The sequence below is a fragment of the Toxotes jaculatrix genome, chromosome 3, assembly GCF_017976425.1.
Source record: "Toxotes jaculatrix isolate fToxJac2 chromosome 3, fToxJac2.pri, whole genome shotgun sequence".
NCBI classification, from domain to species: domain Eukaryota; kingdom Metazoa; phylum Chordata; class Actinopteri; family Toxotidae; genus Toxotes; species Toxotes jaculatrix.
Window position 1 is genome coordinate 24,414,402 of NC_054396.1, and position 25,703 is coordinate 24,440,104.

The window sequence follows — 25,703 nt, forward strand, 5'->3', positions numbered from 1 at the left end:
ATTTTTGCAGTACATTTAAATCCCTATTCTGTACAATGAAACTGCATTAAAAAAAAAGCTGTCAGATAAAATGACAATTTGATGTATATAAAAGGCAAACGAAGACTAAAATAAGGAGGAAATAATGTATTTTGCAAACTGTCCTAATGGTCTGGCATCAAAACCAAATCCCAAGAGACTGAACCACCTCTGCTGAGACGAGGTCCTCAAAGGCTGTTGCATTCAGACTCAAATATGTCTGACGTTAGCCTTGAGGTCATGACCTAGATATATCCGATATACTCCCTATTGTTAGTTGATCTTTTTCTGAATTCTATCGCTTCATTTTACAAGACTTTTTTTTTTTGCCCCTAACCAGCTATTTAAGCCTGTTTTCACAATAGATGAGGGACACCATAGTCTGATGTTAGAGGACAATCAGTATCAATATTAATAAATAAAGGAGCTGAAGGACCTTGATGGGGACACTGTGGATATGCATGGCACATTCCTATGTCCTCTCCTCTGAGCTTCTGATTTGATTTATAGCCCATGTCTGGCCCAAGTCCAGTCAGACATAATAGTATCACAAAAGGTCGACTGGGGAGTCATCAGGGCACCCTGACATTAGTACTGATGTGTTGGGGGACAAGAAGACAATCAATGCCCTTGAACCAGACGGGGCAAGGGAGGAAATCTAGTCCCATCATAGCAGAAACTTAGTGATTTACTCAGATAAACAGTATGTAAGACAGACAGGAGAGAGGCCAGCCAGAGGCACAGTGAGGACATGAAAAGAGAGGAGAGCAGAGGGGAGGGAGGAGAGAGAGAGGGAGAGGGAGAGGGAGAGGGGGTGAAATGGAGAGGAAAGAAAATGAGAAGAGACAAGAAGGAGGTGATATCAGAGGAGATGTGAGATTGCCCTCTCTTGTTTGACTATAAGCAGGCATGTGCTCTGCCAGCAGATTGACAGAGATATCACTTTCCACACACCCTGATGGAGGTGTCAGTTTGACGCATGCGTCTCTATTTTATTTATTCAGGAAGTTCAAGGGAAATTATGTTGATTTCAGTGGTAAAATATGTCTTTTTCTGTTCTGTGGGGAGAAGTGTGATCAGAGCAGAATGTCTGAATGTCGGTTATAGAGCTGAAATTGCTGGGTTGAAATAGGTCAGGTAACATGAGAGCCTTGTGTGCATCAGATGATAATTTGCTTCGCCCTCTTTTCAGTCCTACTGCATTTCAGTGGGAGCTGTCGTCTAAGACGTGAATCTGGCAATTTGATAGCAAACTGAGATCATGTTGGACAATATTATCTAAGATTCACTTGGCCCACTTAGATGGTGACGCTCAAACGCACCATGTTTGCTTTCAAGTCCTCAGGTTCAAAACTGAGACTCCAGCGACAAAGTCAAATTAAAATGAAAAGAGGTGTGCCAAAGATGCGTCTGACGTGAGCTGGCAAGACTCCCTGGCACTTCCAGCAATTCCAGCGCAATGCAAACGTACTGCCAGATCACTGAATCCTCCCAAACGTTACTGAGAAAGAAACCAGAAACTAGTCCTGAATATTGGTAGCAAGCCATTTTATATAGGACTAAACAAACGTTTTGAACTTACTTTTAAAAAGTTGCTGAATACTATACGTAAAAGATTCAACTATCATATTATAATTTTAGTGAAAGCTTCTTATGTCATGCCAGTGTCTCTACACGAACTAGATGTTTGACAAATGTCAAATATAGTACAGCCGTATGATTAGATGATCAATCAATTATTTGATTTACATAAAATTAATGGTAACTGTTTTGATAGTTATATTTTAGTCATTGCCAGCTTCTTAAATGTGAGGATTTGATGTTCTTCTTTGTCATTTATAATATTAAACTGAATATCTTGGACTTTTTTTTTTTGTTGAATAGAGAAAGCTATTTGAAGGCATCACCTTGGACTTTGGGAAGTTGTAATTTGCATTTTCCACTTTTTTCTGACACTTAATAATCAAAATGGTTAATCGAGAAACTCACTGGCAGATTATTCAATAATAAAAATAATTGAAAGTTACATCAATCCAAACCAGAAAAGAAATCCTGTCTTTCCCTAATTTTGATACTTCTACAAGTCTTTGCTCGAGAGAATCACTCTTGAGCAAAGAGCCATTGAGATTCACATGAGTTGAACGTCCAGGTTAAGTTACCTTCATGGGACATGGATAGGAAATTTAAGTATTTTGTGCTCTCTTCCTGCTGGAAATGAGAAAACATTAGTCGGGTAGAGTCAGAGAAATGAACCTGTTTGTTTCCAGGACGACAGGACACACCTTCTACTTAGTCGGAAAGCCAGAAAAGACACAAGGAGGGAGGGCCACGGTGTGTGCACACATAAAATACTCTGAGACAAAAGACACACACTCAATGAGGGCTGAGACAAGGGAGGGAGGAGAGGAGAGAAAGAGTTGGAGGTGTAGAAAGAGAGGAGAGGTGCACAGAGAAACGAACAGGGGCAGCAAAAAGGAAGAGGTATGACTGTTATTCTGTAGCCCTGTGTTACAATAAACTGCACTGCTATCCTGCGCACCCCCGGGGAGGTCCGATCAGCCATTCAGCAGGATGCCTCAGAGGAAAAGGAGTTTCACATTTGGAGCTTACGGAGGGTAAGATAATAGAGAATTAATCACGCTGAGTGTACAGTGACTCTGGAGTTTGCCAGCTTTGCCTCCTAAAATAAAACCGCAGGGCAGCATTTGTGTACCTGTTGCATCTTGTTCCCAGCCCATCTGACTCTGTCACAGAGGTACAGAGAGAAGAAGGTGTTAGACCGCTCAGGCAGTTGCAGTGCACCTGCTCAGCTACTGCAGAACTAGACTGTCAGCACAGTTAACTCCTCATTTACAGCTTTAACCACTGACAGTGCATAACTGTTGAGATGTAAAGCGTATTACTGCCACAAAGTTCAGTGCATGTGACTGGTTCATCAGGGCAATTATCGATTGTCTCCTGATTTTTCTTTCTGTGAGTTCACAGCAGTTGCAGGTCAGACAGTGTAGACATCTCAGTAAAATATCCTAAATGTATGACAGTGAATAAAAGCAGTTCGCTGGTAGTTTGAGAAGTTAGTGATAAATAAATAGATCCAAAAAATGATGAGGACATAAGTGCTGCCTTTTGTTTTTTCTTTGGGGAAAACAAACACATTAAGAAATGTCGTGTCATTCTCAGAAAAACAATTAAACGCTGGGAATATTGAGTTATTGTGGGATTAAGGATTCAATTAAAGGCTTATGTGTTTATCACTCCAAGGAAAGCAAAAGGGGGGCAGTTAGCAGCATCTTCACTTTGGTGGCAGTGAATAACTTAAATATCTCATCAGCACGACTGAAAGAAGGGTGTTAAAAAGAACTGAGAATATGAATCTTTCAGATATGAGAATACTCTGGTTTATGAGCATTGAGCCCCTCAGCTACACAATGCATTAGAATTCACGAGCCAAAGAAATTACATGTGGTCTCTGCCAAGTCTGCCTAGAAAACACTCATGAGGTTCAATCTGACATTTATGTGGCAGGAGTCAGGTTGAAAGCTAGCCTGTGCGCACAGGCAGATACCGCCAACGAGTCGTTCAGAAGGAGGCACTACTGTATGTAGGGCATGGAAAACAACATTTTTGGAACAGCAGCAACCACTTTGTACAAAGATGCACAATGAGATTCTAGGAATAGTAGTCCAAAATAAAAATGCAGTGGTATTCTGAAAATGCTCTCAAATGCACAACCCCTAACCATGATCCCAACCACACTCCAAAGGTACTTTTTGTTTTCAGTTTTTCTGTAAACCCATTAGAAAGTTGTATTTTATTAACTGGATGCTGATGAACTGTTAATATTGACCTGACTATTAAGTGTCAGACAGTCCAGATCAGCCAGATGTGACTCTGGTTAATTACTTGCGTCTGCTGGCTACACATCATTCATAGATCTGTGATAAGGGCCACTGATGTTCTTTTTGACTGCTGCCACTTTTTGAAGGACTCCCACCAGAGTCACATCTCTGGTTTCTGTGGAGGTGCTTGGACTTTCTCATTAGTTTTGTTTCTAGAGGAAAATATTTCTAAGCTGAAAAATCATGCAGGAAATGTTTTTTTCGCCCACAGTGATATTTGGGGGATGGACAATTGCTATTTTCCACATTATGGAAGATATTGCTTTTGGGCAGTGAATCCGTTGCTTCGCTCTGGCGTCCTCAGAATTATTAAATCTGCACTGTTCCTGCTAAAGTTATTTAAAGCTGTATTTTGTGTGATGTTAAAGGAGTTGCTTGTAGCGATGAATCCGTAGAAAATTATCATCCGACTCAGCAGTCCCTCACACCTGTACAAGGTGTTTGTTAACGGCTTTCGAGTAATTGTTTGGTTTTATGGCTCGTGACTTTACTGCTTTTGTTCACTCTCGCTCCTCTCATACACCCATTTCCAGGTGTAGCAGCTATTTGTTCACATTTAAATGAAACTGCACAGGTAGCCCACAGACAAGGTTAGAGACAGACCATCAGTCTGTCAGCTAATCCTAAATCAGTGACTAGCTGCTGAACAGAGGATTTATCAGCTGAAGACCTTTTCCCTCTGGAGCCTCAAGAGACACCAAAGCTAAGCTAAAGGGAGAGTGATTATTAGGGCCCGAGCACCGAGTGGTGCGAAGGCCCTATTGTTTTTGTAATGTTTATTATTATTAGGGCCCGAGCACCGAGTGGTGCGAAGGCCCTATTGTTTTTGTAATGTTTATTATTAGGGCCCGAGCACCGAGTGGTGCGAAGGCCCTATTGTTTTTGTAATGTTTATTATTATTATTATTAGGGCCCGAGCACCGAGTGGTGCGAAGGCCCTATTGTTTTTGTAATGTTTATTATTATTATTATTATTAGGGCCCGAGCACCGAGTGGTGCGAAGGCCCTATTGTAATTCTAATGTTTATTATTATTATTATTATTATTATTATTATTATTATTATTATTTGTCCTCCCAAACAACTGCATTTTTCAACCCCTTCCCATGCTCTAAAACGCCTGAAATTTTGCACACTCATCAGGTCTGGTGAAAAATTTGATATTTTGTGGTCGTTGTAAATGGGAGGGGCAAAATGGCTCCGCAGCGCCCCCTTGAAATTTTCAAAACCCCCCTCCCATTGGTCTTAGTTTGTCATAGGTGCATGAAAATTGGTACACATGTTGATCATACCGAGACACACCAAAAAGTCTCTTGACACCATGACCTCAACCCAACAGGAAGTCCGCCATTGTGGTCGGAAGTTGGCGATTTTGGCGAATTACACCATTGGTATGCGGACGAACTCGTGCTAGGGATTTTACCCGATCCACTTCATATTTGGTGGACCTCACCTCAAGACCATGATGATCAAAAGTTATCACAGAGTTTTCTCTAAGTTAAAGGGCGTGGCCTCTGTGGCCCGCCAAAGTTTGGTGGCGTTTGGTGAATTTGCCATGACATTTTGAATGGCTCTCACGTCCACATACTTTATCCAAACATCTTCAAACTTTATGAGCATGATCAGGGCTCTGCCCTGAACGCCTCCATATGTCAAACTCCCGCCTTGCTCGTGGCGTCCCCTGCTGGTAACAGGAAATGACCTATTTTTACTCTGAAGTGTACTGCTCCTTAATAGTTGACACCATCGGCTTGGTTTCTGCTCTACAACCTTCCCAACTACTTGGTGAAGCTACATTATAAAGGCCGTGAAGCTGGGTGCAATGGCATCTGTGTGGCGGCGCGGCAACTGACGATCCCTCGCCGTGAAATTACGTTTGGATTTGTAATGACCTTAACCACCTCCTATGATCCTAAAAATTCATACACACGTTCTTGGGGGCTGGTCCTAGACTCTGATGGGGTTTTTGTAATTGGGCGGGGCAAAATGGCTCAACGGCGCCCCCTTGAAGATTTAAAATACCCCTCTCCATATGGGTTTTTTTGGAATACAAAGATGAAAATCGGTACACATAAAGAACACTTCGGAACGCACAAAAAAGTCTCTTGACACCATGACCTCAACCCAGCAGGAAGTCAGCCATTTTGTTTTTGGCGGCCAAATTTGAGTGCTTTCCACCATTGGTATGCGGATGAACTCGTGCTAGGGATTTCACCCGATCAACTTCATATCTGGTGGACCTCACCTCAAGACCATGATGATCAAAAGTTATAAGAGACTTTTCTCTAAGTTAAAGGGCGTGGCCTCTGTGGCTCGCCAAAGTTCGGTGGCGTTTGGTGAATTTGCCATGACATTTTGAATGGCTCTCACGTCCACATACTTTATCCAAACATCTTCAAACTTTATGAGCATGATGAGGGCTCTGCCCTGAACGGCTCCATATGTCAAACTCCCGCCTTACTCGTGGCGCCCCCTGCTGGTAACAGGAAATAACCTGTTTGTACTATGACGTGTACTGGGGAGAAGAGGAGAGGACATAGGATGACTCTGGTACTTGGCTGCGCTGGCTGCGACTCCCACGGGTCGCAAGGGGTGCGAGGGCCCGTCATCGCTGCTTGCAGCTTTAATTAGGGCCCGAGCACCGAGTGGTGCGAAGGCCCTATTGTAATTCTAATGTTTATTATTATTATTATTTGTCCTCCCAAACAACTGCATTTTTCAACCCCTTCCCATGCTCTAAAACGCCTGAAATTTTGCACACTCATCAGGTCTGGTGAAAAATTTGATATTTTGTGGTCGTTGTAAATGGGGGGGGCCAAATGGCTCCGCAGCGCCCCCTTGAAATTTTCAAAACCCCCCTCCCATTGGGCTTAGTTTGTCATAGGTGCATGAAAATTGGTACACATGTTGATCATACCGAGACACACCAAAAAGTCTCTTGACACCATGACCTCAACCCAACAGGAAGACCGCCATTGTGGTCGGAAGTTGGCGATTTTGGCGAATTACACCATTGGTATGCGGACGAACTCGTGCTAGGGATTTCACCCGATCCACTTCATATTTGGTGGACCTCACCTCAAGACCATGATGATCAAAAGTTATCACAGAGTTTTCTCTAAGTTAAAGGGCGTGGCCTCTGTGGCCCGCCAAAGTTTGGTGGCGTTTGGTGAATTTGCCATGACATTTTGAATGGCTCTCACTTCCACATACTTTATCCAAACATCTTCAAACTTTATGAGCATGATCAGGGCTCTGCCCTGAACGCCTCCATATGTCAAACTCCCACCTTACTCGTGGCGTCCCCTGCTGGTAACAGGAAATGACCTATTTTTACTCTGAAGTGTACTGCTCCTTAATAGTTGACACCATCGGCTTGGTTTCTGCTCTACAACCTTCCCAACTACTTGGTGAAGCTACATTATAAAGGCCGTGAAGCTGGGTGCAATGGCATCTGTGTGGCGGCGCGGCAACTGACGATCCCTCGCCGTGAAATTACGTTTGGATTTGTAATGACCTTAACCACCTCCTATGATCATAAAAATTCATACACACGTTCTTGGGGGCTGGTCCTAGACTCTGATGGGGTTTTTGTAATTGGGCGGGGCAAAATGGCTCAACGGCGCCCCCTTGAAGATTTAAAATACCCCTCTCCATATGGGTTTTTTTGGAATACAAAGATGAAAATCAGTACACATAAAGAACACTTCGGGACGCACAAAAAAGTCTCTTGACACCATGACCTCAACCCAGCAGGAAGTCAGCCATTTTGTTTTTGGCGGCCAAATTTGAGTGCTTTCCACCATTGGTATGCGGATGAACTCGTGCTAGGGATTTCACCCGATCAACTTCATATCTGGTGGACCTCACCTCAAGACCATGATGATCAAAAGTTATAACAGAATTTTCTCTAAGTTAAAGGGTGTGGCCTCTGTGGCTCGCCAAAGTTCGGTGGCGTTTGGTGAATTTGCCATGACATTTTGAATGGCTCTCACGTCCACATACTTTATCCAAACATCTTCAAACTTTATGAGCATGATGAGGGCTCTGCCCTGAACGGCTCCATATGTCAAACCCCCGCCTTACTCGTGGCGCCCCCTGCTGGTAACAGGAAATAACCTGTTTGTACTATGACGTGTACTGCTCCTTAATAGTTGACACCATCGGCTTGGTTTCTGCTCTACAACCTTCCCAACTACTTGGTGAAGCTACATTATAAAGGCCGTGAAGCTGGGTGCAATGGCATCTGTGTGGCGGCGCGGCAACTGACGATCCCTCGCCATGAAATTACGTTTGGATTTGTAATGACCTTAACCACCTCCTATGATCCTAAAAATTCATACACACGTTCTTGGGGGCTGGTCCTAGACTCTGATGGGGTTTTTGTAATTGGGCGGGGCAAAGTGGCTCAACTGCGCCCCCTTGAAAATTTAAAATACCCCTCTCCATATGGGTTTTTTTGGAGTATGAAGATGAAAATCGGTACACATAAAGAACACTTCCAGACGCACAAAAAAGTCTCTTGACACCATGACCTCAACCCAGCAGAAAGTCGACCATTTTGTTTTTGGCGGCCAAATTTCACTGCTTTCCACCACTGGTATGCGGATGAACTCGTGCTAGGGATTTCACCCGATCAACTTCATATCTGGTGGACCTCACCTCAAGACCATGATGATCAAAAGTTATAAAAGACTTTTCTCTAAGTTAAAGGGCGTGGCCTTTGTGGCTCGCCAAAGTTCGATGGCGTTTGGTGAATTTGCCATGACATTTTGAATGGCTCTCACATCCACATACTTTATCCAAACATCGTCAAACTTTATGAGCATGATGAGGGCTCTGCCCTGAACGCCTCCATATGTCAAACTCCCGCCTTACTCGTGGCGCCCCCTGCTGGTAACAGGAAATAACCTGTTTGTACTATGACGTGTACTGGGGAGAAGAGGAGAGGACATAGGAGGACTCTGGTACTCTTGGCTGTGCCGGCTGCGACTCCCGCGGGTCGCAAGGGGTGCGAGGGCCCGTCATCGCTGCTTGCAGCTTTAATTATTATTATTATTATTATTATTATTATTATTATTCCTCCCAAACAACTGCATTTTTCAACCCCTTCCCATGCTCTAAAACGCCTGAAATTTTGCACACTCATCAGGTCTGGTGAAAAATTTGATATTTTGTGGTCCTTGTAAATGGGGGGGGCAAAATGGCTCCGCAGCGCCCCCTTGAAATTTTCAAAACCCCCCTCCCATTGGGCTTAGTTTGTCATAGGTGCATGAAAATTGGTACACATGTTGATCATACCGAGACACACCAAAAAGTCTCTTGACACCATGACCTCAACCCAACAGGAAGTCCGCCATTGTGGTCGGAAGTTGGCGATTTTGGCGAATTACACCATTGGTATGCGGACGAACTCGTGCTAGGGATTTCACCTGATCCACTTCATATTTGGTGGACTTCACCTCAAGACCATGATGATCAAAAGTTATCACAGAGTTTTCTCTAAGTTAAAGGGCGTGGCCTCTGTGGCCCGCCAAAGTTTGGTGGCGTTTGGTGAATTTTCCATGACATTTTGAATGGCTCTCACGTCCACATACTTTATCCAAACATCTTCAAACTTTATGAGCATGATCAGGGCTCTGCCCTGAACGCCTCCATATGTCAAAGTCCCGCCTTACTCGTGGCGTCCCCTACTGGTAACAGGAAATGACCTATTTTTACTCTGAAGTGTACTGCTCCTTAATAGTTGACACCATCGGCTTGGTTTCTGCTCTACAACCTTCCCAACTACTTGGTGAAGCTACATTATAAAGGCCGTGAAGCTGGGTGCAATGGCATCTGTGTGGCGGCGCGGCAACTGACGATCCCTCGCCGTGAAATTACGTTTGGATTTGTAATGACCTTAACCACCTCCTATGATCCTAAAAATTCATACACACGTTCTTGGGGGCTGGCCCTAGACTCTGATGGGGTTTTTGTAATTGGGCGGGGCAAAATGGCTCAACGGCGCCCCCTTGAAGATTTAAAATACCCCTCTCCATATGGGTTTTTTTGGAATACGAAGATGAAAATCAGTACACATAAAGAACACTTCGGGACGCACAAAAAAGTCTCTTGACACCATGACCTCAACCCAGCAGGAAGTCAGCCATTTTGTTTTTGGCGGCCAAATTTGAGTGCTTTCCACCATTGGTATGCGGATGAACTCGTGCTAGGGATTTCACCCGATCAGCTTCATATCTGGTGGACCTCACCTCAAGACCATGATGATCAAAAGTTATCACAGAGTTTTCTCTAAGTTACAGGGTGTGGCCTCTGTGGCCCGCCAAAGTTTGGTGGCGTTTGGTGAATTTGCCATGACATTTTGAATGGCTCTCACATCCACATACTTTATCCAAACATCTTCAAACTTCATGAGCATGATGAGGGCTCTGCCCTGAACGCCTCCATATGTCAAACTCCCGCCTTACTCGTGGCGCCCCCTGCTGGTAACAGGAAATAACCTGTTTGTACTATGAAGTGTACTGGGGAGAAGAGGAGAGGACATAGGAGGACTCTGGTACTCATGGCTGTGCCGGCTGCGACTCCCGCGGGTCGCAAGGGGTGCGAGGGCCCGTCATCGCTGCTTGCAGCTTTAATTATTATTATTATTATTATTTGTCCTCCCAAACAACTGCATTTTTCAACCCCTTCCCATGCTCTAAAACGCCTGAAATTTTGCACACTCATCAGGTCTGGTGAAAAATTTGATATTTTGTGGTCCTTGTAAATGGGGGGGGCAAAATGGCTCTGCAGCGCCCCCTTGAAATTTTCAAAACCCCCCTCCCATTGGGCTTAGTTTGTCATAGGTGCATGAAAATTGGTACACATGTTGATCATACCGAGACACACCAAAAAGTCTCTTGACACCATGACCTCAACCCAACAGGAAGTCCGCCATTGTGGTCGGAAGTTGGCGATTTTGGCGAATTACACCATTGGTATGCGGACGAACTCGTGCTAGGGATTTCACCTGATCCACTTCATATTTGGTGGACCTCACCTCAAGACCATGATGATCAAAAGTTATAACAGACTTTTCTCTAAGTTAAAGGGCGTGGCCTCTGTGGCCCGCCAAAGTTTGGTGGCGTTTGGTGAATTTGCCATGACATTTTGAATGGCTCTCACGTCCACATACTTTATCCAAACATCTTCAAACTTTATGAGCATGATCAGGACTCTGCCCTGAACGCCTCCATATGTCAAACTCCCACCTTACTCGTGGCGTCCCCTGCTGGTAACAGGAAATGACCTATTTTTACTCTGAAGTGTACTGCTCCTTAATAGTTGACACCATCGGCTTCGTTTCTGCTCTACAACCTTCCCAACTACTTGGTGAAGCTACATTATAAAGGCCGTGAAGCTGGGTGCAATGGCATCTGTGTGGCGGCGCGGCAACTGACGATCCCTCGCCGTGAAATTACGTTTGGATTTGTAATGACCTTAACCACTTCCTATGATCATAAAAATTCATACACACGTTCTTGGGGGCTGGTCCTAGACTCTGATGGGGTTTTTGTAATTGGGCGGGGCACAATGGCTCAACGGCGCCCCCTTGAAGATTTAAAATACCCCTCTCCATATGGGTTTTTTTGGAATACGAAGATGAAAATCGGTACACATAAAGAACACTTCGGGACGCACAAAAAAGTCTCTTGACACCATGACCTCAACCCAGCAGGAAGTCAGCCATTTTGTTTTTGGCGGCCAAATTTGAGTGCTTTCCACCATTGGTATGCGGATGAACTCGTGCCAGGGATTTCACCCGATCAACTTCATATCTGGTGGACCTCACCTCAAGACCATGATGATCAAAAGTTATAACAGAGTTTTCTCTAAGTTAAAGGGCGTGGCCTCTGTGGCTCGCCAAAGTTCGATGGCGTTTGGTGAATTTGCCATGACATTTTGAATGGCTCTCACATCCACATACTTTATCCAAACATCTTCAAACTTCATGAGCATGATGAGGGCTCTGCCCTGAACGCCTCCATATGTCAAACTCCCGCCTTACTCGTGGCGCCCCCTGCTGGTAACAGGAAATAACGTGTTTGTACTATGACGTGTACTGGGGAGAAGAGGAGAGGACATAGGAGGACTCTGGTACTCTTGGCTACGCCGGCTGCGACTCCCGCGGGTCGCAAGGGGTGCGAGGGCCCGTCATCGCTGCTTGCAGCTTTAATTATTATTAGGGCCCGAGCACCGAGTGGTGCGAAGGCCCTATTGTTTTTCTAATGTTTATTATTATTATTATTATTATTATTATTCCTCCCAAACAACTGCATTTTTCAACCCCTTCCCATGCTCTAAAACGCCTGAAATTTTGCACACTCATCAGGTCTGGTGAAAAATTTGATATTTTGTGGTCGTTGTAAATGGGGGGGGCCAAATGGCTCCGCAGCGCCCCCTTGAAATTTTCAAAACCCCCCTCCCATTGGGCTTAGTTTGTCATAGGTGCATGAAAATTGGTACACATGTTGATCATACCGAGACACACCAAAAAGTCTCTTGACACCATGACCTCAACCCAACAGGAAGTCCGCCATTGTGGTCGGAAGTTGGCGATTTTGGCGAAATACACCATTGGTATGCGGACGAACTCGTGCTAGGGATTTCACCTGATCCACTTCATACTTGGTGGACCTCATCTCAAGACCATGATGATCAAAAGTTATCAAAGGCTTTTCTCTAAGTTAAAGGGCGTGGCCTCTGTGGCCCGCCAAAGTTTGGTGGCGTTTGGTGAATTTGCCATGACATTTTGAATGGCTCTCACGTCCACATACTTTATCCAAACATCTTCAAACTTCATGAGCTTGATCAGGGCTCTGCCCTGAACGCCTCCATATGTCAAACTCCCGCCTTACTCGTGGCGTCCCCTGCTGGTAACAGGAAATGACCTATTTTTACTCTGAAGTGTACTGCTCCTTAATAGTTGACACCATCGGCTTGTTTTCTGCTCTACAACCTTCCCAACTACTTGGTGAAGCTACATTATAAAGGCCGTGAAGCTGGGTGCAATGGCATCTGTGTGGCGGCGCGGCAACTGACGATCCCTCGCCGTGAAATTACGTTTGGATTTGTAATGACCTTAACCACCTCCTATGATCCTAAAAATTCATACACACGTTCTTGGGGGCTGGTCCTAGACTCTGATGGGGTTTTTGTAATTGGGCGGGGCAAAATGGCTCAACGGCGCCCCCTTGAAGATTTAAAATACCCCTCTCCATATGGGTTTTTTTGGAGTACGAAGATGAAAATCGGTACACATAAAGAACACTTCCTGACGCACAAAAAAGTCTCTTGACACCATGACCTCAACCTAGCAGGAAGTCGGCCATTTTGTTTTTGGCGGCAAAATTTCAGTGCTTTCCACCATTGGTATGCGGACGAACTCGTGCTAGGGATTTCACCCGATCAACTTCATATCTGGTGGACCTCACCTCAAGACCATGATGATCAAAAGTTATCAAAGGCTTTTCTCTAAGTTAAAGGGCGTGGCCTCTGTGGCTCGCCAAAGTTCGGTGGCGTTTGGTGAATTTGCCATGACATTTTGAATGGCTCTCACGTCCACATACTTTATCCAAACATCTTCAAACTTCATGAGCATGATGAGGGCTCTGCCCTGAACGGCTCCATATGTCAAACTCCCGCCTTACTCGTGGCGCCCCCTGCTGGTAACAGGAAATAACGTGTTTGTACTATGACGTGTACTGGGGAGAAGAGGAGAGGACATAGGGGGACTCTGGTACTCTTGGCTGCGCCGGCTGCGACTCCCGCGGGTCGCAAGGGGTGCGAGGGCCCGTCATCGCTGCTTGCAGCTTTAATTATTATTATTATTATTATTATTATTTGTCCTCCCAAACAACTGCATTTTTCAACCCCTTCCCATGCTCTAAAACGCCTGAAATTTTGCACACTCATCAGGTCTGGTGAAAAATTTGATATTTTGTGGTCGTTGTAAATGGGAGGGGCAAAATGGCTCCGCAGCGCCCCCTTGAAATTTTCAAAACCCCCCTCCCATTGGTCTTAGTTTGTCATAGGTGCATGAAAATTGGTACACATGTTGATCATACCGAGACACACCAAAAAGTCTCTTGACACCATGACCTCAACCCAACAGGAAGTCCGCCATTGTGGTCGGAAGTTGGCGATTTTGGCGAATTACACCATTGGTATGCGGACGAACTCGTGCTAGGGATTTCACCCGATCCACTTCATATTTGGTGGACCTCACCTCAAGACCATGATGATCAAAAGTTATCACAGAGTTTTCTCTAAGTTAAAGGGCGTGGCCTCTGTGGCCCGCCAAAGTTTGGTGGCGTTTGGTGAATTTGCCATGACATTTTGAATGGCTCTCACGTCCACATACTTTATCCAAACATCTTCAAACTTTATGAGCATGATCAGGGCTCTGCCCTGAACGCCTCCATATGTCAAACTCCCGCCTTGCTCGTGGCGTCCCCTGCTGGTAACAGGAAATGACCTATTTTTACTCTGAAGTGTACTGCTCCTTAATAGTTGACACCATCGGCTTGGTTTCTGCTCTACAACCTTCCCAACTACTTGGTGAAGCTACATTATAAAGGCCGTGAAGCTGGGTGCAATGGCATCTGTGTGGCGGCGCGGCAACTGACGATCCCTCGCCGTGAAATTACGTTTGGATTTGTAATGACCTTAACCACCTCCTATGATCCTAAAAATTCATACACACGTTCTTGGGGGCTGGTCCTAGACTCTGATGGGGTTTTTGTAATTGGGCGGGGCAAAATGGCTCAACGGCGCCCCCTTGAAGATTTAAAATACCCCTCTCCATATGGGTTTTTTTGGAATACAAAGATGAAAATCGGTACACATAAAGAACACTTCGGAACGCACAAAAAAGTCTCTTGACACCATGACCTCAACCCAGCAGGAAGTCAGCCATTTTGTTTTTGGCGGCCAAATTTGAGTGCTTTCCACCATTGGTATGCGGATGAACTCGTGCTAGGGATTTCACCCGATCAACTTCATATCTGGTGGACCTCACCTCAAGACCATGATGATCAAAAGTTATAAGAGACTTTTCTCTAAGTTAAAGGGCGTGGCCTCTGTGGCTCGCCAAAGTTCGGTGGCGTTTGGTGAATTTGCCATGACATTTTGAATGGCTCTCACGTCCACATACTTTATCCAAACATCTTCAAACTTTATGAGCATGATGAGGGCTCTGCCCTGAACGGCTCCATATGTCAAACTCCCGCCTTACTCGTGGCGCCCCCTGCTGGTAACAGGAAATAACCTGTTTGTACTATGACGTGTACTGGGGAGAAGAGGAGAGGACATAGGATGACTCTGGTACTTGGCTGCGCTGGCTGCGACTCCCGCGGGTCGCAAGGGGTGCGAGGGCCCGTCATCGCTGCTTGCAGCTTTAATTATTATTATTATTATTATTATTCCTCCCAAACAACTGCATTTTTCAACCCCTTCCCATGCTCTAAAACGCCTGAAATTTTGCACACTCATCAGGTCTGGTGAAAAATTTGATATTTTGTGGTCCTTGTAAATGGGGGGGGTAAAATGGCTCCGCAGCGCCCCCTTGAAATTTTCAAAACCCCCCTCCCATTGGGCTTAGTTTGTCATAGGTGCATGAAAATTGGTACACATGTTGATCATACCGAGACACACCAAAAAGTCTCTTGACACCATGACCTCAACCCAACAGGAAGTCCGCCATTGTGGTCGGAAGTTGGCGATTTTGGCGAATTACACCATTGGTATGCGGACGAACTCGTGCTAGGGATTTCACCTGATCCACTTCATATTTGGTGGACTTCACCTCAAGACCATGATGATCAAAAGTTATCACAGAGTTTTCTCTAAGTTAAAGGGCGTGGCCTCTGTGGCCCGCCAAAGTTTGGTGGCGTTTGGTGAATTTGCCATGACATTTTGAATGGCTCTCACGTCCACATACTTTATCCAAACATCTTCAAACTTTATGAGCATGATCAGGGCTCTGCCCTGAACGCCTCCATATGTCAAAGTTCCGCCTTACTCGTGGCGTCCCCTACTGGTAACAGGAAATGACCTATTTTTACTCTGAAGTGTACTGCTCCTTAATAGTTGACACCATCGGCTTGGTTTCTGCTCTACAACCTTCCCAACTACTTGGTGAAGCTACATTATAAAGGCCGTGAAGCTGGGTGCAATGGCATCTGTGTGGCGGCGCGGCAACTGACGATCCCTCGCCGTGAAATTACGTTTGGATTTGTAATGACCTTAACCACCTCCTATGATCCTAAAAATTCATACACACGTTCTTGGGGGCTGGCCCTAGACTCTGATGGGGTTTTTGTAATTGGGCGGGGGAAAATGGCTCAACGGCGCCCCCTTGAAGATTTAAAATACCCCTCTCCATATGGGTTTTTTTGGAATACGAAGATGAAAATCAGTACACATAAAGAACACTTCGGGACGCACAAAAAAGTCTCTTGACACCATGACCTCAACCCAGCAGGAAGTCAGCCATTTTGTTTTTGGCGGCCAAATTTGAGTGCTTTCCACCATTGGTATGCGGATGAACTCGTGCTAGGGATTTCACCCGATCAGCTTCATATCTGGTGGACCTCACCTCAAGACCATGATGATCAAAAGTTATAACAGACTTTTCTCTAAGTTAAAGGGTGTGGCCTCTGTGGCTCGCCAAAGTTCGGTGGCGTTTGGTGAATTTGCCATGACATTTTGAATGGCTCTCACGTCCACATACTTTATCCAAACATCTTCAAACTTTATGAGCATGATGAGGGCTCTGCCCTGAACGGCTCCATATGTCAAACCCCCGCCTTACTCGTGGCGCCCCCTGCTGGTAACAGGAAATAACCTGTTTGTACTATGACGTGTACTGTGTAGAAGAGGAGAGGACATAGGGGGACTCTGGTACTCTTGGCTGCGCCGGCTCCGACTCCGCTGGGTCGCAAGGGGTGCGAGGGCCCGTCATCGCTGCTTGCAGCTTTAATTAGGGCCCGAGCACCGAGTGGTGCGAAGGCCCTATTGTTTTTGTAATGTTTATTATTATTATTATTATTATTATTATTATTATTATTATTCCTCCCAAACAACTGCATTTTTCAACCCCTTCCCATGCTCTAAAACGCCTGAAATTTTGCACACTCATCAGGTCTGGTGAAAAATTTGATATTTTGTGGTCGTTGTAAATGGGGGGGGCAAAATGGCTCTGCAGCGCCCCCTTGAAATTTTCAAAACCCCCCTCCCATTGGGCTTAGTTTGTCATAGGTGCATGAAAATTGGTACACATGTTGATCATACCGAGACACACCAAAAAGTCTCTTGACACCATGACCTCAACCCAACAGGAAGTCCGCCATTGTGGTCGGAAGTTGGCGATTTTGGCGAATTACACCATTGGTATGCGGACGAACTCGTGCTAGGGATTTCACCCGATCCACTTCATATTTGGTGGACCTCACCTCAAGACCATGATGATCAAAAGTTATCACAGAGGTTTCTCTAAGTTAAAGGGCGTGGCCTCTGTGGCCCGCCAAAGTTTGGTGGCGTTTGGTGAATTTGCCATGACATTTTGACTGGCTCTCACGTCCACATACTTTATCCAAACATCTTCAAACTTTATGAGCATGATCAGGGCTCTGCCCTGAACGCCTCCATATGTCAAACTCCCGCCTTACTCGTGGCGTCCCCTGCTGGTAACAGGAAATGACCTATTTTTACTCTGAAGTGTACTGCTCCTTGATAGTTGACACCATCGGCTTGGTTTCTGCTCTACAACCTTCCCAACTACTTGGTGAAGCTACATTATAAAGGCCGTGAAGCTGGGTGCAATGGCATCTGTGTGGCGGCGCGGCAACTGACGATCCCTCGCCGTGAAATTACGTTTGGATTTGTAATGACCTTAACCACCTCCTATGATCCTAAAAATTCATACACACGTTCTTGGGGGCTGGTCCTAGACTCTGATGGGGTTTTTGTAATTGGGCGGGGCAAAATGGCTCAACGGCGCCCCCTTGAAGATTTAAAATACCCCTCTCCATATGGGTTTTTTTGGAATACAAAGATGAAAATCGGTACACATAAAGAACACTTCGGAACGCACAAAAAAGTCTCTTGACACCATGACCTCAACCCAGCAGGAAGTCAGCCATTTTGTTTTTGGCGGCCAAATTTGAGTGCTTTCCACCATTGGTATGCGGATGAACTCGTGCTAGGGATTTCACCCGATCAACTTCATATCTGGTGGACCTCACCTCAAGACCATGATGATCAAAAGTTATAACAGACTTTTCTCTAAGTTAAAGGGCGTGGCCTCTGTGGCTCGCCAAAGTTCGATGGCGTTTGGTGAATTTGCCATGACATTTTGAATGGCTCTCACATCCACATACTTTATCCAAACATCTTCAAACTTCATGAGCATGATGAGGGCTCTGCCCTGAACGCCTCCATATGTCAAACTCCCGCCTTACTCGTGGCGCCCCCTGCTGGTAACAGGAAATAACCTGTTTGTACTATGAAGTGTACTGGGGAGAAGAGGAGAGGACATAGGAGGACTCTGGTACTCATGGCTGTGCCGGCTGCGACTCCCGCGGGTCGCAAGGGGTGCGAGGGCCCGTCATCGCTGCTTGCAGCTTTAATTATTATTATTATTATTATTATTATTCCTCCCAAACAACTGCATTTTTCAACCCCTTCCCATGCTCTAAAACGCCTGAAATTTTGCACACTCATCAGGTCTGGTGAAAAATTTGATATTTTGTGGTCGTTGTAAATGGGGGGGGCAAAATGGCTCTGCAGCGCCCCCTTGAAATTTTCAAAACCCCCCTCCCATTGGGCTTAGTTTGTCATAGGTGCATGAAAATTGGTACACATGTTGATCATACCGAGACACACCAAAAAGTCTCTTGACACCATGACCTCAACCCAACAGGAAGTCCGCCATTGTGGTCGGAAGTTGGCGATTTTGGCGAATTACACCATTGGTATGCGGACGAACTCGTGCTAGGGATTTCACCCGATCCACTTCATATTTGGTGGACCTCACCTCAAGACCATGATGATCAAAAGTTATCACAGAGTTTTCTCTAAGTTAAAGGGCGTGGCCTCTGTGGCCCGCCAAAGTTTGGTGGCGTTTGGTGAATTTGCCATGACATTTTGACTGGCTCTCACGTCCACATACTTTATCCAAACATCTTCAAACTTTATGAGCATGATCAGGGCTCTGCCCTGAACGCCTCCATATGTCAAACTCCCGCCTTACTCGTGGCGTCCCCTGCTGGTAACAGGAAATGACCTATTTTTACTCTGAAGTGTACTGCTCCTTAATAGTTGACACCATCGGCTTGGTTTCTGCTCTACAACCTTCCCAACTACTTGGTGAAGCTACATTATAAAGGCCGTGAAGCTGGGTGCAATGGCATCTGTGTGGCGGCGCGGCAACTGACGATCCCTCGCCGTGAAATTACGTTTGGATTTGTAATGACCTTAACAACCTCCTATGATCATAAAAATTCATACACACGTTCTTGGGGGCTGGTCCTAGACTCTGATGGGGTTTTTGTAATTGGGCGGGGCAAAATGGCTCAACGGCGCCCCCTTGAAGATTTAAAATACCCCTCTCCATATGGGTTTTTTTGGAATACAAAGATGAAAATCGGTACACATAAAGAACACTTCGGGACGCACAAAAAAGTCTCTTGACACCATGACCTCAATCCAGCAGGAAGTCAGCCATTTTGTTTTTGGCGGCCAAATTTGAGTGCTTTCCACCATTGGTATGCGGATGAACTCGTGCTAGGGATTTCACCCGATCAACTTCATATCTGGTGGACCTCACCTCAAGACCATGATGATCAAAAGTTATAACAGACTTTTCTCTAAGTTAAAGGGTGTGGCCTCTGTGGCTCGCCAAATTTCGGTGGCGTTTGGTGAATTTGCCATGACATTTTGAATGGCTCTCACGTCCACATACTTTATCCAAACATCTTCAAACTTTATGAGCATGATGAGGGCTCTGCCCTGAACAGCTCCATATGTCAAACTCCCGCCTTACTCGTGGCGCCCCCTGCTGGTAACAGGAAATAACCTGTTTGTACTATGACGTGTACTGGGGAGAAGAGGAGAGGACATAGGGGGACTCTGGTACTTGGCTGCGCCGGCTGCGACTCCCGCGGGTCGCAAGGGGTGCGAGGGCCCGTCATCGCTGCTTGCAGCTTTAATTATTATTATTATTATTATTATTATTATTATTCCTCCCAAACAACTGCATTTTTCAACCCCTTCCCATGCTCTAAAACGCCTGAAATTTTGCACACTCATCAGGTCTGGTGAAAAATTTGATATTTTGTGGTTGTTGTAAATGGGGGGGGCAAAATGGCTCTGCAGCGCCCCCTTGAAATTTTCAAAACCCCCCTCCCATTGGGCTTAGTTTGTCATAGGTGCATGAAAATTGGTACACATGTTGATCATACCGAGACACACCAAAAAGTCTCTTGACACCATGACCTCAACCCAACAGGAAGTCCGCCATTGTGGTCGGAAGTTGGCGATTTTGGCGAATTACACCATTGGTATGCGGACGAACTCGTGCTAGGGATTTCACCCGATCCACTTCATATTTGGTGGACCTCACCTCAAGACCATGATGATCAAAAGTTATCACAGAGTTTTCTCTAAGTTAAAGGGCGTGGCCTCTGTGGCCCGCCAAAGTTTGGTGGCGTTTGGTGAATTTGCCATGACATTTTGAATGGCTCTCACGTCCACATACTTTATCCAAACATCTTCAAACTTTATGAGCATGATCAGGGCTCTGCCCTGAACGCCTCCATATGTCAAACTCCCGCCTTACTCGTGGCGTCCCCTGCTGGTAACAGGAAATGACCTATTTTTACTCTGAAGTGTACTGCTCCTTAATAGTTGACACCATCGGCTTCGTTTCTGCTCTACAACCTTCCCAACTACTTGGTGAAGCTACATTATAAAGGCCGCGAAGCTGGGTGCAATGGCATCTGTGTGGCGGCGCGGCAACTGACGATCCCTCGCCGTGAAATTACGTTTGGATTTGTAATGACCTTAACCACCTCCTATGATCATAAAAATTCATACACACGTTCTTGGGGGCTGGTCCTTGACTCTGATGGGGTTTTTGTAATTGGGCGGGGCAAAATGGCTCAACAGCGCCCCCTTGAAGATTTAAAATACCCCTCTCCATATGGGTTTTTTTGGAATACAAAGATGAAAATCAGTACACATAAAGAACACTTCGGGACGCACAAAAAAGTCTCTTGACACCATGACCTCAACCCAGCAGGAAGTCAGCCATTTTGTTTTTGGCGGCCAAATTTCAGTGCTTTCCACCATTGGTATGCGGATGAACTCGTGCTAGGGATTTCACCCGATCAACTTCATATCTGGTGGACCTCACCTCAAGACCATGATGATCAAAAGTTATAAGAGACTTTTCTCTAAGTTAAAGGGTGTGGCCTCTGTGGCTCGCCAAAGTTCGGTGGCGTTTGGTGAATTTGCCATGACATTTTGAATGGCTCTCACGTCCACATACTTTATCCAAACATCTTCAAACTTTATGAGCATGATGAGGGCTCTACCCTGAACAGCTCCATATGTCAAACCCCCGCCTTACTCGTGGCGCCCCCTGCTGGTAACAGGAAATGACCTGTTTGTACTATGACGTGTACTGGGGGGAAGAGGAGAGGACATAGGGGGACTCTGGTACTTGGCTGTGCCGGCTGCGACTCCGGCGGGTCGCAAGGGGTGCGAGGGCCCGTCATCGCTGCTTGCAGCTTTAATTATTATTATTATTATTATTATTATTATTATTAGGGCCCGAGCACCGAGTGGTGCGAAGGCCCTATTGTAATTCTAATGTTTATTAGGGCCCGAGCACCGAGTGGTGCGAAGGCCCTATTGTTTTTCTAATGTTTATTAGGGCCCGAGCACCGAGTGGTGCGAAGGCCCTATTGTTTTTGTAATGTTTATTATTATTATTATTATTATTATTATTATTATTATTATTCCTCCCAAACAACTGCATTTTTCAACCCCTTCCCATGCTCTAAAACGCCTGAAATTTTGCACACTCATCAGGTCTGGTGAAAAATTTGATATTTTGTGGTCCTTGTAAATGGGGGGGGCAAAATGGCTCTGCAGCGCCCCCTTGAAATTTTCAAAACCCCCCTCCCATTGGGCTTAGTTTGTCATAGGTGCATGAAAATTGGTACACATGTTGATCATACCGAGACACACCAAAAAGTCTCTTGACACCATGACCTCAACCCAACAGGAAGTCCGCCATTGTGGTCGGAAGTTGGCGATTTTGGCGAATTACACCATTGGTATGCGGACGAACTCGTGCTAGGGATTTCACCCGATCCACTTCATATTTGGTGGACCTCACCTCAAGACCATGATGATCAAAAGTTATCACAGAGTTTTCTCTAAGTTAAAGGGCGTGGCCTCTGTGGCCCGCCAAAGTTTGGTGGCGTTTGGTGAATTTGCCATGACATTTTGACTGGCTCTCACGTCCACATACTTTATCCAAACATCTTCAAACTTTATGAGCATGATCAGGGCTCTGCCCTGAACGCCTCCATATGTCAAACTCCCGCCTTACTCGTGGCGTCCCCTGCTGGTAACAGGAAATGACCTATTTTTACTCTGAAGTGTACTGCTCCTTAATAGTTGACACCATCGGCTTGGTTTCTGCTCTACAACCTTCCCAACTACTTGGTGAAGCTACATTATAAAGGCCGTGAAGCTGGGTGCAATGGCATCTGTGTGGCGGCGCGGCAACTGACGATCCCTCGCCGTGAAATTACGTTTGGATTTGTAATGACCTTAACCACCTCCTATGATCCTAAAAATTCATACACACGTTCTTGGGGGCTGGTCCTAGACTCTGATGGGGTTTTTGTAATTGGGCGGGGCAAAATGGCTCAACGGCGCCCCCTTGAAGATTTAAAATACCCCTCTCCATATGGGTTTTTTTGGAATACAAAGATGAAAATCGGTACACATAAAGAACACTTCGGAACGCACAAAAAAGTCTCTTGACACCATGACCTCAACCCAGCAGGAAGTCAGCCATTTTGTTTTTGGCGGCCAAATTTGAGTGCTTTCCACCATTGGTATGCGGATGAACTCGTGCTAGGGATTTCACCCGATCAACTTCATATCTGGTGGACCTCACCTCAAGACCATGATGATCAAAAGTTATAAGAGACTTTTCTCTAAGTTAAAGGGCGTGGCCTCTGTGGCTCGCCAAAGTTCGGTGGCGTTTGGTGAATTTGCCATGACATTTTGAATGGCTCTCACGTCCACATACTTTATCCAAACATCTTCAAACCTTATGAGCATGATGAGGGCTCTGCCCTGAACGGCTCCATATGTCAAACTCCCGCCTTACTCGTGGCGCCCCCTGCTGGTAACAGAAAATAACCTGTTTGTACTATGACGTGTACTGGGGAGAAGAGGAGAGGACATAGGATGACTCTGGTACTTGGCTGCGCTGGCTGCGACTCCCGCGGGTCGCAAGGGGTGCGAGGGCCCGTCATCGCTGCTTGCAGCTTTAATTAGGGCCCGAGCACCGAGTGGTGCGAAGGCCCTATTGTTTTTCTAATGTTTATTATTATTATTATTATTATTATTATTATTCCTCCCAAACAACTGCATTTTTCAACCCCTTCCCATGCTCTAAAACGCCTGAAATTTTGCACACTCATCAGGTCTGGTGAAAAATTTGATATTTTGTGGTCGTTGTAAATGGGGGGGGCCAAATGGCTCCGCAGCGCCCCCTTGAAATTTTCAAAACCCCCCTCCCATTGGGCTTAGTTTGTCATAGGTGCATGAAAATTGGTACACATGTTGATCATACCGAGACACACCAAAAAGTCTCTTGACACCATGACCTCAACCCAACAGGAAGTCCGCCATTGTGGTCGGAAGTTGGCGATTTTGGCGAATTACACCATTGGTATGCGGACGAACTCGTGCTAGGGATTTCACCTGATCCACTTCATATTTGGTGGACCTCACCTCAAGACCATGATGATCAAAAGTTATTCAAGGCTTTTCTCTAAGTTAAAGGGCGTGGCCTCTGTGGCCCGCCAAAGTTTGATGGCGTTTGGTGAATTTTCCATGACATTTTGAATGGCTCTCACGTCCACATACTTTATCCAAACATCTTCAAACTTCATGAGCTTGATCAGGGCTCTGCCCTGAACGCCTCCATATGTCAAACTCCCGCCTTACTCGTGGCGTCCCCTGCTGGTAACAGGAAATGACCTATTCTTACTCTGAAGTGTACTGCTCCTTAATAGTTGACACCATCGGCTTGGTTTCTGCTCTACAACCTTCCCAACTACTTGGTGAAGCTACATTATAAAGGCCGTGAAGCTGGGTGCAATGGCATCTGTGTGGCGGCGCGGCAACTGACGATCCCTCGCCGTGAAATTACGTTTGGATTTGTAATGACCTTAACCACCTCCTATGATCCTAAAAATTCATACACACGTTCTTGGGGGCTGGTCCTAGACTCTGATGGGGTTTTTGTAATTGGGCGGGGCAAAATGGCTCAACGGCGCCCCCTTGAAGATTTAAAATACCCCTCTCCATATGGGTTTTTTTGGAGTATGAAGATGAAAATCGGTACACATAAAGAACACTTCCAGACGCAAAAAAAAGTCTCTTGACACCATGACCTCAACCCAGCAGGAAGTCGACCATTTTGTTTTTGGCGGCCAAATTTCACTGCTTTCCACCACTGGTATGCGGATGAACTCGTGCTAGGGATTTCACCCGATCAACTTCATATCTGGTGGACCTCACCTCAAGACCATGATGATCAAAAGTTATAAGAGACTTTTCTCTAAGTTAAAGGGCGTGGCCTCTGTGGCTCGCCAAAGTTCGATGGCGTTTGGTGAATTTGCCATGACATTTTGAATGGCTCTCACATCCACATACTTTATCCAAACATCGTCAAACTTCATGAGCATGATGAGGGCTCTGCCCTGAACGCCTCCATATGTCAAACTCCCGCCTTACTCGTGGCGCCCCCTGCTGGTAACAGGAAATAACCTGTTTGTACTATGACGTGTACTGGGGAGAAGAGGAGAGGACATAGGAGGCCTCTGGTACTCTTGGCTGCGCCGGCTGCGACTCCGGCGGGTCGCAAGGGGTGCGAGGGCCCGTCATCGCTGCTTGCAGCTTTAATTATTATTATTATTATTATTATTATTATTCCTCCCAAACAACTGCATTTTTCAACCCCTTCCCATGCTCTAAAACGCCTGAAATTTTGCACACTCATCAGGTCTGGTGAAAAATTTGATATTTTGTGGTCGTTGTAAATGGGGGGGGCCAAATGGCTCCGCAGCGCCCCCTTGAAATTTTCAAAACCCCCCTCCCATTGGGCTTAGTTTGTCATAGGTGCATGAAAATTGGTACACATGTTGATCATACCGAGACACACCAAAAAGTCTCTTGACACCATGACCTCAACCCAACAGGAAGTCCGCCATTGTGGTCGGAAGTTGGCGATTTTGGCGAATTACACCATTGGTATGCGGACGAACTCGTGCTAGGGATTTCACCTGATCCACTTCATATTTGGTGGACCTCACCTCAAGACCATGATGATCAAAAGTTATTCAAGGCTTTTCTCTAAGTTAAAGGGCGTGGCCTCTGTGGCCCGCCAAAGTTTGATGGCGTTTGGTGAATTTTCCATGACATTTTGAAT

General features: G+C 45.7%; 1 protein-coding gene across 6 annotated transcripts in view; it reads left to right on the forward strand.

The window, feature by feature from the left end:
- Positions 1–2,422: 2,422 nt before the first annotated feature.
- Positions 2,423–25,703, forward strand: part of rap1gapb (RAP1 GTPase activating protein b) — an 80,670-nt gene continuing 57,389 nt past the window's right edge. For all 6 annotated transcript variants that reach the window (XM_041032910.1, XM_041032903.1, XM_041032900.1 and 3 more), the window contains exon 1: positions 2,423–2,633. In XM_041032910.1, the coding sequence (XP_040888844.1) occupies positions 2,590–2,633 (44 nt within the window). In that variant the 5' untranslated portion in view covers positions 2,423–2,589. The remainder of the gene's footprint in view (positions 2,634–25,703) is intronic.